The following is a 13,212-nucleotide window of genomic DNA, read 5'->3' as shown; positions in this document are numbered from 1 at the left end:
AGGTATTCCAAAATGTCTCCAGACATCAAACTTTTCCTGTCTCTGACACCCCGCCCTGTGCCATGGCCGGATCGAAAGACTGTCCTTGGAATGGGGGAGGCTCTGGAACCCCCACAGGGCCTTTGTGACATCCTCATGTGGGGAATATGGCAGAAGAGTTGTTTGGTACAGGGGACAGGAGAATCCAGAGCCTCCTGAAGGCTGCTTTGGCCACCAGAGCAAGGAAGGTCCAGGGACCTTGCAGGTTCCACTGGTGGAGGAAACATGCTGGGGGAAATATCTGGGGTTTGTTTCTTTTTGGTGGCTTTCCAAGGAAATCGTTCCTTTTTTCACCATTTAGACTCTGAACCTTGTTGTTGTTGCTGTTGGTTTTATTCTCTCTCATTGCTGTTTCAGCAAATTGTTCTTCTCTCAGCCCTTTGGCATCTTTGTGCCCCCACGGGGAGGGATTTGGGCAGTTTTTAGTGGCAGCACAGACACGAGTGGGTGCCCATGGGTGGGGACCCCCAGTGCCCCCAGTTCCCCCCAGTGTCACAGCACATTCCCGTAGATGTCACCGGGTTCCCGCGGTCGCCCCTGGGGTCCCCGCAGCTCTGCGTAGATCACCTGGGGATGCTGGAGGGTGGTGGCACGGGGGGACGCTGCGAGAGACACGGGCTGTGGGATCTGGGTGGGGTGACACTGGTGGGTGACGTGTCCCTCTGTGTGTGTCCCCCCTGTACTCACCCCCTGCCCTCTTGGTGACCACGACGTGGGTGTACAGCACCTCCCCCTCCTCTGGGGGGGCCGGGGGATCCGGGGGGCGTCTGAGGGAATAAAGGGGATGTGGGGGAGGGACTGGGAGGTCTTTGGGTGTTGGGGTAAAAGGGGAGAGTGTGGTTTGAGCCTCCCACTCACCTTTCCTGGTGCTTCCTGGCAGCTGCAAACGAAAGAGGGAAGGGATGATTGAGGAGTCCCCAGGGCCTAAACCCTCTGAGGAATCCTGTACCCCCAGGGCACCCTCAATCCCCCTCAGTACCCCCAAGCATCCCTGAAGCCCCCGAGGATTCATGAACCTCCCCTTTGGCCCCAAACAAATCACCCTCAAGAACCCAAAGCCCAGCAGGGACAGAGACCCCCGAACACCTACAGGGCCCCTGAAGGAACCCCCAGCATCCCTGCAGGACTCTCCAGCACTCCCCAAACCCCACAGGACCCTGAACCAAAGTCACAGTTGTGGGTATGTGGGTCGTCACCTATGGTTCCCCAATTCTGTGGGCCTCTACAGCTCCCTGGGACCCCCCATCCACGTACTGTCACCCACCCACACGGTGCCACCAGTGCCAGGTCAGAATGACAGCCATGAGGAGGACCAGGAAGGAAAGGGCCCCACCAACCCCTGCAGCCACTGCAAGAAACAGAGACGGACACATCAGGGTAACCCATCCCCCAGGGGTCCTGCACCCCCTGGTGACCCCACCTGTGTGACCCCACCTGTGACCCAGGGTGAGCCAGGTGTCACATCCAGGGCCAGCTCTGGGCTGAGTGCCTGGAACACGCGGTGCCTGTCCTGTCCCAGCTGGTTGGTGGCCACGCACTGGTAGGTGCCTGAATGTCCCACATCGATGTCACCGAGCTCCAGGAGGGGACCCTGGGCCACCTCCTGCCCATTGTGCAGCCAGGTGAAGGTGACAGGGACTGAGCCCACCTGCACTGAGCAGCTCAGGGTCACATTGTCACCTGCATGCACCTGGTGTGCCAGGGGACCGGGGGTGATGGTGGCATTGGCCACGGGCACTGTCGGGACACAGACAGGGCTGGCACCTGGCAAGGTGGGATGGGAGTGCTCTGGGTGGGCTCATCCCCAGCCCGAGGCTCCCGCTCACCCAGGACGGTGACATTCAGGGGGTCACTCTCAGCCACGCTGTCCCCGTCGCTGACCCGGCACCGGTACTGGCCGCTGTCATTGTCCCCAACGTGGTGCAGCTCCAGGTGGGGGCCGGTGCCCAGTAGTGCCCCCGAGCCCTCTCGGTGCCAGGAGAAGGACAGGGGACCTGTTCCCATGGTCACTGAGCAGTTCAGCACCAGGCTGTCCCCGAGTGCCACCTGTCCCCCGGGGGGGTGCGCTGACAGGGACACCCCCGAGGGAGGGACCCCTGCAGGAGAGGGGGACACCAGGGGACGGTGAGGGACCCAGGGGGTTCAGGGAGGGGCAGGAGAATTCCAGTGATGGAAAGCGGGCACAGAGATGGGGGGGCGGGTGCTTCTTCAAAAGGAACCCTGAGGGATGCTGGGGGGGTGGGGGAGGGAACACCTGGAGAGGGAGGTGGGCAACACCATGGCAGGTACCGGGACCCAGGGAGGAGATGGTGTGATCTGCGGAATGTGTGGAGAACTCAGAGAGGGGTGATGGGACCCAGGGAGGGGTGAGGGGACCCAATGTGGGATGGAGGGAAACACGAGCCAGGAATGGGGGGACCTGGGGAGGGACCCGGGGCAGCAATGGCAGGACACGGAAACGGTGCCAGGGAAGGATGGAGGTACCCATGTAGGGGCTGGGGGGGTCCCAGGGAGGGACTCAAGAAAGGATGATGGGAGCCAGGGAGGGATCCGGGAAAGTTTGGGTACCACAGAGCAGGCATCAGGGAGGGCTGGGCGATGCCAGGCAGTGTGGGGACCCAAGGAGGCTGTGGGGGCTCCCCGTGCCCATCCCCGCACTCACTGCGCACCGTGACGCGGAGCCGGGCGCTGCTCTTCCGCACGGCCCCACCCTGGGAGTGCACCTCACAGCCATAATTCCCCGAGTGGGAGACCCCCACGGCAGGCACCAGCAGCTGCAGGGACCCCTGCGGGCCCCCCACCACCTGCCCATCCCGGTAGAACACGTGCAGGAGGGGGGCTTGGGGCCGCAGGGGGCTGGGGGTGCTGAGGCAGCTGAGAGTCAGAGGGGACCCCTCGGTGGGTGTGGGGGGACCCTCCAGCACCGGCACGGAGAAGAGCTCTGGGAAGGAGAGGGGAGGTGAGGACTGTGGCTCTGAATCCACTGGGAAGTGGCTTTGGGGTTGTCAAGATATTGGAGTTCCAGCCCTGGGGGTGCTCACCCTGCACTGTCACTGTCACTGGTGCTGACCATGACATAGAGGACCCCACCAAGCCCTCACATCGGTAGCTGCCGCTGTGGTGCAGCTGCAGGGGGGACAGGGACATCTCAGTTCCCCTGAGGGACCCCCCGAGATCCTTCTCATCCCGGTAAAATCGCACCCTGCTGAGATGGTTTTCCTGCCGGCCCCGGCAGCGCAGTGTCACTGTGTCCCCCTCCAGCAGTGCCAGCGCTGGCACCTGCAGCACCAGTGGGTCTGTGGGACAGGAAGGTCACATTTTACTGATGAGACCATTCTGAGGTGGGTGCCCATAGCACCAGGGACATCTGAGTGCTCTGGAGTGCACTGGGCTGCACTGGGATGTCCCTGTGTGCAGGGCACAGGCTCTCGCCACATGAGGGGTGTGAGGCCACCCATGGAGTGGGGCCCACCCTGACCTCTCAGGGGCCACCCTGATCATTAAAATCCACCCTCACCATCTAAGACTGTCACGGAGGGGCTGCGCCTGGTGCCGGGTCTGCCACATGTGTAGGTGCCACTCCTGGTGACACTGAGGCGGTCACGTCCCTGCTGCCACCAGCGCTGCCCGTCCTTGTACCAGGTGGTGGCACCGGTGGTCCCCGAGCCCTGGCAGGTGAGTGTCACCCAGTCCCACAGCACCGCCGGCCTCCAGGGGGGCTCCACCAGGAGCTGGGTGGTCTGGGCACCTGTGGGTGACAGGGGACACCAGCCTGCCAGGGCCAGTGTGGGGCTGGGGACAGTGGGGTGGGGCCATGGCATCCCCTGAGGACTCACCAGCGAGGCCGAGGGTCTGGGCTGGAAGGAAGAAGGGACAGGGCTGGTGGGGGTGGCACTGCAGGGAAGGAAGCCCCAGGGTACAGGGTGTGGTGGCTGTCCCCAAAAACTATCCCCATGGGCACAGCATTTCTTGTGGGAAAGTGTGTCTGGGTGGTCTCAAAAAGATTTGGAGAGGCAGGGGGACATGTCTGTGTCACAGCCACCTGTGCACCAAATCCCTGTGACACAGACACCTTGGGAACAGGGACACTGAGGCCACCCTGGGCTGAGGCAGAACATGGGGACACTGTGGATACCCCTGGCACGAGGACACCACAGACACAGCCCATGCTGGCCAAGGTCACCCCCACCAGCTCATGATCCCATCCCCATGATCCCATCCCCATGGCCACATCCTCATGGTTCTTGTCGCTTTCTGTCCCTGCATCACAGTTCCCTTGTCCTTATCCCCCGAGTTACATGAGCCAAAGGTGCCAGTCCCCACATTCCTGTCCCCACATCCCCATCCCCAAATTCCTGCCCCCCTATCCTGTCCCCAAAGCCACCCTACATCCCCAGTCACACCAAGGTCCACTGTGGGTAACATGGACTGGCTCTGCTGCATTGGGGACCTCAGGGGTCCCCACAGCCCCCCTGTGCCCCCTCCCCTCCCCATCCCCAGGGTGTCAGGCCCGTGCCCGGGGCACTCACCCCACAGGAGCAGCACCACCTTCCCGGCCATCCCGGTGTCCCCAGCCATGTGCACTGGCTGTCACTCGCTGCTGTGGCCACCGCTCCCCTGGTTGGCGGCTCTTTGGATGAAGGGGAAGGAAGCGAGGTCACGTCCGTCCCCATGTGTAGGTGGCCCTTGGTGGGGGCAGGGTGGCCACAAGCAGGGGACAGGCTGTGGGCAGGGTGGGGACAGCCTGGGGACATGGTGGGGGATGCTGTTGTCAGGAGTGGGGGGCTCAGAGGAGGTGGGGATCCCAGGATGGGTGTCCAGCAGAATTGGGGTCCACTGCAATTGGGGTTTCCATGCCTGGGGGCATTCAGGGATGAGGGTGCTGTGGGAACATGGTCCCCAGGGATTTGGGGTCATAGCATGTGGGTGCCAGGGCTGGGGGTACAGAGGGAAAAAGGGGTCGCTCGGGAATAGGGGTTCTGGGGGAAGAAGCAGCCCATGGGATGGGATAAAGGCAATGGTGGGCCTGGACCATGTCAGTCCTGGGATGGGGGTCCCCAGGGAGGAGAGACCAAGACAATGGGGGTCCCATGGTTGGGTTCCCAGGAGAATGGGGGTGCCAGGGATGGGCAGTGGCTGGGTGGGCACAGGGGTCACAGCTCCTTTATGGGGTGCCTCAGATTTTGGGGTGACTCAGAGCCCAGCACAGTCCCCACCCTGGGGCACCCCATGGCTCTCCTGGGAGGTTCTGTGTCTCTGCCCCACTCACCCCTGGACTTTTTCCTGTCTCCCCGCATTTCCTGGTTGAACCATCCCAGGGAACAGCTGGGAGAATCCCAGGAAGGGAAAAAAGGGGTTGGGGGGTGCAGGCAGTGATTTCAGGGCTGTGGGGGATGGGGCTCCCTGTCTGTGACCCCCCAACTCTTTCTCTTTCCTGCAGCGGTTTGTGCTGAGGCAAGGACATGAATTCTGTCCAGGGGGCACATCCAGAGGGGTCCAGCCTTTAGGGAAAAGGGCAGCTCTGCTGTGCTGACACCCGGGTCTTGTGCCAGCCTCTTGTCCCTGGGAGCTCCTCCTCGTTCTGGGGGTGCCACATCCTTGGGGATTCCTTTCCCAGAGGTGGCACATCCTGGGGTCCTCTGTCCTGGGTGGGCCTTGAGCATTCCTGCTGTCCCCAGTGGGTTCCTGTGACCTCTGGTGTGCCCAAACTTAAGGAGGCATCTTTTTTGACCTTGCCCTGATGATGGTAAATCCCAGGATCAAGCTGGTTGAATTCCCTGATGCCCAATTGCTTGGGACAATTTTGGGGTCATATTTTGGTCTCAGATTTTGAGATGACTCAGAGCCCAGCACAGTCCCCACCCTGGGGCACCCCAGGCTTGCCCTGGGAGGCTCTGGGTCTCTGCCCCACACACCCCTGGGCTTTTTCCTGCCACCCAAATTTCCTGTCTTAGCAATCTCAGGAAACACTTGATGCCCAATTGACTGTCACAAAATTATACAGCCATAGAAAAAAGGCATAAATCTTTTCCTATACCATTATTTTCTCAATAAAAAACAAACTCCTCAAAAATCAAACTGACAAGGTATAAAATGCTCTGGTTTATAGAATCCTTTTAATCATTGCTTTCCCAACAAGAGGAAATCAAAACACAATAAAAACACAAATAAGTGGAAATAAAACCACAATAAAACCACAAACAAATCACAGTGAAATGAGACTTTTTGGTTCCCTTTAGCAGCCCCCTGCTGCATCCCACAGCAGCGTTTGCTTGTGGATAACACAGAGGGTGGAATCTCCCTGAGTGTCCAACAGTTCCATGGGATTGTTCCCTGCCTGCTGGGCAGCAACCCAGCACCTAAGGAAGCCTTTTCTTGGGCCATATTTAGGAACTATCCCCATTTTGCTCGTTCCCACCCTGAAACATGTTTGACTTCCCATGGAGGAAGGGGAGAAGCTCTGTCCATGCTTGGGACAGTGCACAGGAATCAGTGGAAATGCCCCTGTGTTCCTCAGGGTCTGATTCCCTGGTAAATCCACTCCAGCCTGCCCTGAATTCCCCTGCCTGGGCACTCCCTGCTCCTGCTGTGACACCCCTGTCCCCCAGCCCCTCGTGTGCAGCCCCTGCTCAATATATCCACACTTTTCCCTCTCTTCTGGCAGCAAGAGCCCAACCCAAATATTAATTCCATGATGTTCCAGAAGTCTGCAGGTTTTCTTCAAGAAGGAGTGTTCCAGTCAGTTTGTTGAGCAGATTGTTTTTGTCTTTACAGTAGTTTTGTGGTTTTTGCAGTCCCTTGGGCTAGGGACAAAATAATCAGTTGCTGCATTTCCGGACTGGTTCCCTCACAGCTGCCCTGCAGTGGGGGTTTCCAGCCAGCCCTGCTCTGAAAACCATCAAAGGCCCTCCCAGAGCCAGTACTTGGGCTTCCTTTGGGGTTTGTGCTTCTTGCAGAGCTGAGCAAACCACAGCCAGGCCTTCTCCCTCATAGAATTCTCACCTCTGCAGCAGCTCTAAAGCTGCCAGAATCAAAGCCAAGGGGGCAGGGGGGACCCTCAGGTGCTGGCTGCCACCTGGGGCTGGGCAGAGCAGGGCTGGGCAATGGCCATCCCTGTGCAGTGGGGCTGGGCCATGGCTGGGCCCCAGCCTTGCATTGACAGGGGTCCCCAGGATGTGCCACCCCTGGGACAGGCACCCGGCCAGGAATGTGCAGGGACATTTCTGGAACTGCCACACCTGGGACAGGAGCCCCCATGCCAGGATGTGTCACCCCCTGGGACAGGATCCCCCCAGGACAGGAGCCTCTGGATGTGCCACCCCAGGACAGAACCTGCCCCTTTCCCATCTGACTCTCAGCACAAATGGCCTCTTCCTTCTTGCCCAGGAAAAGGAAAGTGAAAGTGTTGAGGGGGCACAGCCCAACACCTCCATCCCCCCCAGCCTGCCTACCCTTCCCTGCATCCCCTGCTCCCCATTTTCCCCTCCCCTGGGTCCCCCCAACCCATTCCCTGCTCAGGTGCTCCCCGGGATTTTTGAGGTAGGAACAGGTGCAGAGGGGATGTGGCACAAAAGTGAGGAAAATAAGGAAAGAAAAGCAATAAAAACACAAAAAAATCAAGGACAGTGGAGGGCACAGAGGCAGAGCTACCCAGGACCCCCATGTGATGCCTGCACAGGAAACAAGCATCCCAGGGGGGCTTTGCTTACTCTGGGTCACACCAAAATCTGAGGCACCCAGGGAAGGATCTGAGACTCCTGTGCCCATCCAGCAGCTGCTCATCCCTGGCACCCCCATTCCCCTGGGAATCTAAACATGGGATTCCCATTCCTTATGTCCCCACATCTCTGGGACCCTCATCCCAGTACTGACATTCCCCAGGATCTCCATGGCCGGGCACCCCATTCCCAAGGAACACTCTCCTGCTCATTCAATGCCCTGAAATCCCCCTTCCCCCATGACCTTGGTTCTCTCAGGAACGCCATTCCCACGGGACCCCCATTCCCCCAGCATCCCCATCTCATGACCCCAAATCCTGGAGCCCACGCTCACCTGGGACTCCCATCCCTGAGTCCCCCCAGCCCTGGACACCCCCAGACCCATGACTCCCCCTCCTCAGGAACCACATTCCCCTGGACATCCATCCCTGGCTCCCCAAACCCACCAAGCCCCCCATTTCTGCAAACCACATCTCCCACCTTGTCCCACCCACCCTCATCCCCATCCTGTGCCCAGCTTGTGGCCACCCTGCCCCCACCAAGGGCCACCTACGCATGGGGACAGACGTGACCTCGCTTCCTTCCCCTTCATCCAAAGAGCCGCCAGCCAGGGGAGCGGTGGCAACAGCAGCGAGTGACAGCCAGTGCACATGGCTGGGGACACCGGGATGGCCGGGAAGGTGGTGCTGCTCCTGTGGGGTGAGTGCCTCAGGCACGGGCCGGAAACCCCAGGGATGGGGAGGGGGCACAGGGGGGCTGTGGGGTCCCCTGAGGTCACCAATGCCAGCAGTGCCAGTCCATGGTACCCACAGTAGACCTTGTTGGGACTGCGACTGATGTAGGGCGGCTTTGGGGACAAGAACAGGTGGCAGGGATTTGGGGATGGGGATGTGGGCGCAGGAATGTGGGGACTGGCACCTTTGGGCTCAGGTAGCTCTGGGGATGGGGACAAGGGAACTGGGATGCAGGGACAGAAGGGAACAAGAACGGTGAGGATGTGGCCATGGGGATGGGATCATGGGGATGGGATCACAGGGATGGGATCATTAGCTGTGTCCGTGGTGTCCTCGATCCCAGTGCCCAGGGTGTCCACAGTGTCCCCATGTTCTGCCTCAGCCCAGGGTGGCCTCAGTGTCCCTGTTCCCAAGGTGTCTGTGCCACAGGGATGTGGTGCACAGGTGGCTGTGACACAGACATGTCCCCCTGCCTCTCCAAATCTTTTTGAGAACACCCACACACACTTTCCCACAAAAACTGCTGTCCCAACAGGGACAGTTTTTGGGGACAGCCACCACACCCTGCGTCCTTGTGTGCCTCCTTCCCTGCAGTGCCACCCTCACCCAGTCCTGTCCCTTCTCCCTTCATGCACAGACCCTCGGCCTCGCTGGTGAGTCCTCGGGGGATGCCATGGCCCCACCCCACTGTCCCCAGCCCCACACTGGCCCTGTCAGGCTGGGGTCCCCTGTCACCCACAGGTGCCCAGACCACCCAGCTCCTGGTGGAGCCCCCCTGGAGGCCGGCGGTGCTGTGGGACCGGGTGACACTGACCTGCCAGGGCTCGGGGACCGCCGGTGCCACCACCTGGTACAAGGACGGGCAGCGCTGGGGGCAGCAGGGACGTGACCGCCTCAGTGTCACTGAGAGTGGCACCTAGACATGTGACAGACCTGGCACTGGGCTCAGCCCCCCCGTGACTGTCTTAGATGGTGAGGGTGGATCTTTAATGATCAGGGTGGCCCCTGAGAGGTCAGGGTGGGCTCCACTCCATGGGTGGCCTCACACCCCTCATGTGGCAAGAGCCTGTGCCCTGCACACAGGGACATCCCAGTGCAGCCCAGTGCACTCCAGAGCACCCAGATGTCCCTGGTGCTATGGGCACCCACCTCAGAATGGTCTCATCAGTAAAATGTGACCTTCCTGTCCCACAGACCCACTGGTGCTGCAGGTGCCAGCGCGGGCACTGCTGGAGGGGGACACAGTGACACTGTGCTGCCGGTGCCGGCAGGAAAACCATCTCAGCAGGGTGCGATTTTACCGGGATGAGAAGGATCTCAGGGGGTCCCTCAGGAGGACCGAGCTGTCCCTGTCCCCCCTGCAGCTGCACCACAGCGGCCGCTACAGCTGTGGAGGATTGGTGGGGTGCTGGCTGTCCCGGTCAGCACCAGTGACAGTGACAGTGCAGGGTGAGCATCCCCATGGCTGGAACTCCAATATCTTGACAACCCCAAAGCCACTTCCTAGCAAATTCACTGTCACAGTCCTCATGTCCCCTCTCCTTCCCAGAGCTCTTCTTGGTGCCAGTGCTGGAGGGTCCCCCCACACCCACCGAGGGGTCTCCTCTGACTCTCAGCTGCCTCAGCACTCCCAGCCCCCTGCGGCCCCGAGCCCCCCTCCTGCACGTGTTCTACTGGGACGGGCAGGTGGTGGGGGGCCCACAGGGGTCCCCGCAGCTGCTGGTGCCCGCCGTGGGGGTCCCCCACTCGGGGAATTATGGCTGTGAGGTGCACTCCCAGGGTGGGGCCGTGCGGAAGAGCAGCGCCCGGCTCCGCGTCACGGTGCGCAGTGAGTGCGGGGATGGGCACGGGGAGCCCCCACAGCCTCCTTGGGTCCCCCACACTGCCTGGCATCACCCAGCCCTCCCTGATGCCTGCTCTGGGGTACCCAACCTTTCCCGGATCCCTCCCTGGCTCCCACCATCCTTTCTTGGGTCCCTCCCTGGGACCCCCAGCCCCTACATGGGTACCTCCATCCTTCCCTGGCACCGGTTCTGTGTCCTGCCATTGCTGCCCCGGTCCCTCCCCAGGTCCCCCCATTCCTGGCTCGTGTTTCCCTCCATCCCACATTGGGTCCCCTCACCCCTCCCTGGGTCCCATCACCCTTCTCTGAGTTCTCCACACATTCCGCAGATCACACCATCCCCTCCCTGGGTCCCCCTACCTGCCCTGGTGTTGCCCACCTCCCTCTCCAGGTGTTCCCTCCCTGACCCCCCCAGCATCCCTCAGGGTTCCTTTCGAAGCACTGCCCCCCCTCCATCTCTGCGCCCGCTCTCCCTCACTGGAGTTCCCCTGCCCCTCCCTGAACCCCCTGGGTCCCTCACTGTCCTCGGGTGTCCCTCTCTCCTTCAGGGGTCCCTCCCTCGGGGGTGTCCCTGTCAGTGCAGCCCCCCGGGGCACTGGTGGCACTCGGGGACAACCTGGAGCTGAACTGCTCAGTGACCATGGGAACAGGTGCCCTGTCCTTCTCCTGGCAGCGGGAGGGCTTGGGGGCACTGCTGGGCACCGGCCCCCGCCTGGAGCTGCGCCACGTTGGGGACAATGACAGCGGCCAGTACCGGTGCCAGGTCAGCGACGGGGACAGCGTGGCCGAGAGTGACCCCATGAATGTCACCGTCCTGGGTGAGCGGGACCCCCGGGCTGGGGATGACCCCACCCAGAGCACTCCCATCCCACCTTGCCAGGTGCCAGCCCTGTCTGTGTCCCCACAGTGCCCGTGGCCAATGCCACCATCACCCCCAGTCCCCTGTCACACCAGGTGCGTGTAGGTGACCCAGTGACCCTGCACTGCTCAGTGCAGGTGGGCTCAGCCCCTGTCACCTTCACCTGGCTGCACAACAGGCAGGAGGTGGCCCAGGGTCCCCTCCTGGAGCTCAGGGACATCGATGTGGGACATTTGGGCACCTACCAGTGCGTGGCCACCAACCAGCTGGGACAGGACGGGCACCGCGTGTTCCGGGAACTCAGCCCTGAGCTGGCCCTGGAGGTGACACCTCAGTCATCCTTGCTCACAGGTGGAGTCACACGGGGTTGCTGGGGTGTTCAGGATGCCTACAGTTCAGGGTGACCCCAATGTGTCCCCTCTGTCCCCAGCAGTGGCTGTGAATGTCGGCAGGACCCTCCTGTTCCTGCTCCTGCTCCTGGCTGTCACTGGGGGCTGTCACTGGTGGCACCACCAGGGTGGGTGACAATGGGGGGGATGGGGGTCCTGGAGTGAGGGGGAGCCCCCAGAGCTGAGGCAGAGATTGGCAGCACCCAGGGCCCCTGTGCTGGGGGACACTGAGCCCACAGTGACCTCGGCTGGGGGTCCTGAGTGATTTGGGGGGAATTTGGAGGGTCTTGGTTGGGCTCCAGGGTCTTCCCTGGGTGGGCATTGAGGAACATTGGTGGGGCACAGGGAGCTCGTGGAGCATTTGTGGAGGTCCTGGAGGGAAGTGCAGGGATGTTGGGGGATCTTTCTGGGGTCCTATGGGGAATTTGGTGGTGCCCATCCCTGCCAGGCTTGGGGTTCTGGGGGCTCAGAGGGTTGGAGGACTGGAGGCACTGCAGTGATGCAGAAGTTCCGGGGGGTTCAGTGGTGCTCAGAGTCTCTGGGGGGAGTCGGGGATCTGGTGGGAATCAGGGCTGCAGTGGGGATTTGGGGGTCCCGTGGGTGATGGGACCTGTCGAGGTCCCAGGAAAGTTCAGGGGTCCCGGTGTCCCCATGGTCACCCCCTCCCCTTTCCCTTGCAGCTGCCAGGAAGCTCCAGGACAGGTGAGTGGGGGGCTCAGGCACGGACTCCCCTTTCCCCCTCCCCAGACACCACCCAGACCCCCCCTTATCCCCACAGGACGCCCCCGTGGAGGAGGGGGCTGTGCTCAACACCCACATCAGGGGCACCGAGTGGGCAGAGGGTGAGTACAGGGGGGGACAGGGACACGTCACCCACAGGTGTCACCCCCCCAACCAGATCCCCACAACCGGTGTCTCTCTCAGGGCCCCCACGGGTGTCCCCCAGCCCTGCCCCACCTCGGGATCCACAAGTGACCAACACGGAGCTGTCGGGACCCCACGAGGGACAGGGGGACCCCTGTGACTACGATGATGTGCTGTGACACTGGGGGCACTGGGGGCATCGATTCCCCTCAGGGGTCTCTTCTTCCTCTTCACAGCACCCACAAGGCTCCTCATTCCCCCTCCCAGAGACAGGGGGGCACACAATGTTTTTCCCTCTTATTGTGCACAAAATGACACGTTTGATTAAACTGTGTGAGAAACAAGGCTCACTCTTTAAAATTTGTAAATGTTTAATAAGGGATAAAAGAGACAGTAAACAGCATGCTGGGTGCTTGGCAACTGCCAGAGGCCTACACTTAACTACAACAATGCTCCTTACATACCTTTTCATTGTATTGGATAAATACATACTCAGGAGGGTTATACATATTCAACTTTCCAGTTTACATGTTCCGGGAATTCTTTTGCTTAGTTTCACCCTTGATTAATTTTCATAAAGTACACACCATACTGTAGATTAAATTTAAATATTTTATATTCTCACAAGTCCCTCCTGTTCTGTGATTTGACAGTTCTTGATAAATGAAGGGTCAGTGGTAAATTCCTCTTTGCATTCTCTTTTTTGATGTTTATTTACTCACTACTTTTCAATGTGTTCTTCTCATACAGATAAGATAATCCACTA

The 13,212-nt window shown here is 60.5% G+C and overlaps 1 protein-coding gene and 1 pseudogene across 1 annotated transcript; one reads left to right on the top strand and one right to left on the bottom strand.

Annotated features, from left to right (window-relative positions):
* Positions 1 to 460: 460 nt before the first annotated feature.
* On the bottom strand, positions 461 to 5,336 carry LOC139604535 (Fc receptor-like protein 2). Its single transcript, XM_071455669.1, has 11 exons — positions 5,309 to 5,336; positions 4,588 to 4,656; positions 3,876 to 3,896; positions 3,557 to 3,787; positions 3,081 to 3,335; positions 2,702 to 2,980; positions 1,866 to 2,135; positions 1,474 to 1,776; positions 1,300 to 1,387; positions 727 to 806; positions 461 to 641 (listed from the first exon to the last, which is right to left on the bottom strand). Exons 1-11 carry the CDS (start codon positions 5,334 to 5,336, stop codon positions 532 to 534), a joined length of 1,734 nt encoding a protein of 577 aa, XP_071311770.1. The 3' UTR covers positions 461 to 531.
* A 443-nt stretch (positions 5,337 to 5,779) lies between these two features.
* On the top strand, positions 5,780 to 12,625 carry LOC139604534 (Fc receptor-like protein 3; annotated as a pseudogene).
* The last annotated feature ends 587 nt before the right edge of the window (positions 12,626 to 13,212 follow it).

The sequence above is a fragment of the Agelaius tricolor genome, unplaced genomic scaffold, assembly GCF_023055355.1.
Source record: "Agelaius tricolor isolate 1412-34295 unplaced genomic scaffold, bAgeTri1.0.p SCAF_52, whole genome shotgun sequence".
Taxonomy (NCBI): Eukaryota; Metazoa; Chordata; class Aves; order Passeriformes; family Icteridae; genus Agelaius; species Agelaius tricolor.
The sequence above is the reverse complement of the archived record's forward strand: the minus strand, read 5'-3'. Positions and strand labels throughout refer to the sequence as shown.

Bases quoted from the DNA above. Each gene is read 5' to 3' on its own strand.
- LOC139604535 (XM_071455669.1), bottom strand. From the start codon at position 5,336: ATGCGGGGAGACAGGAAAAAGTCCAGGG. The intron at 4,657-5,308 runs GTGAGTGGGGCA...GCCGCCAACCAG, and splicing joins AGACAGGAAAAAGTCCAGGG to GGGAGCGGTGGCCACAGCAG. The intron at 642-726 runs GTGAGTACAGGG...TGTCTCTCGCAG, and splicing joins GGTCACCAAGAGGGCAGGGG to CGTCCCCCCGTGCCACCACC.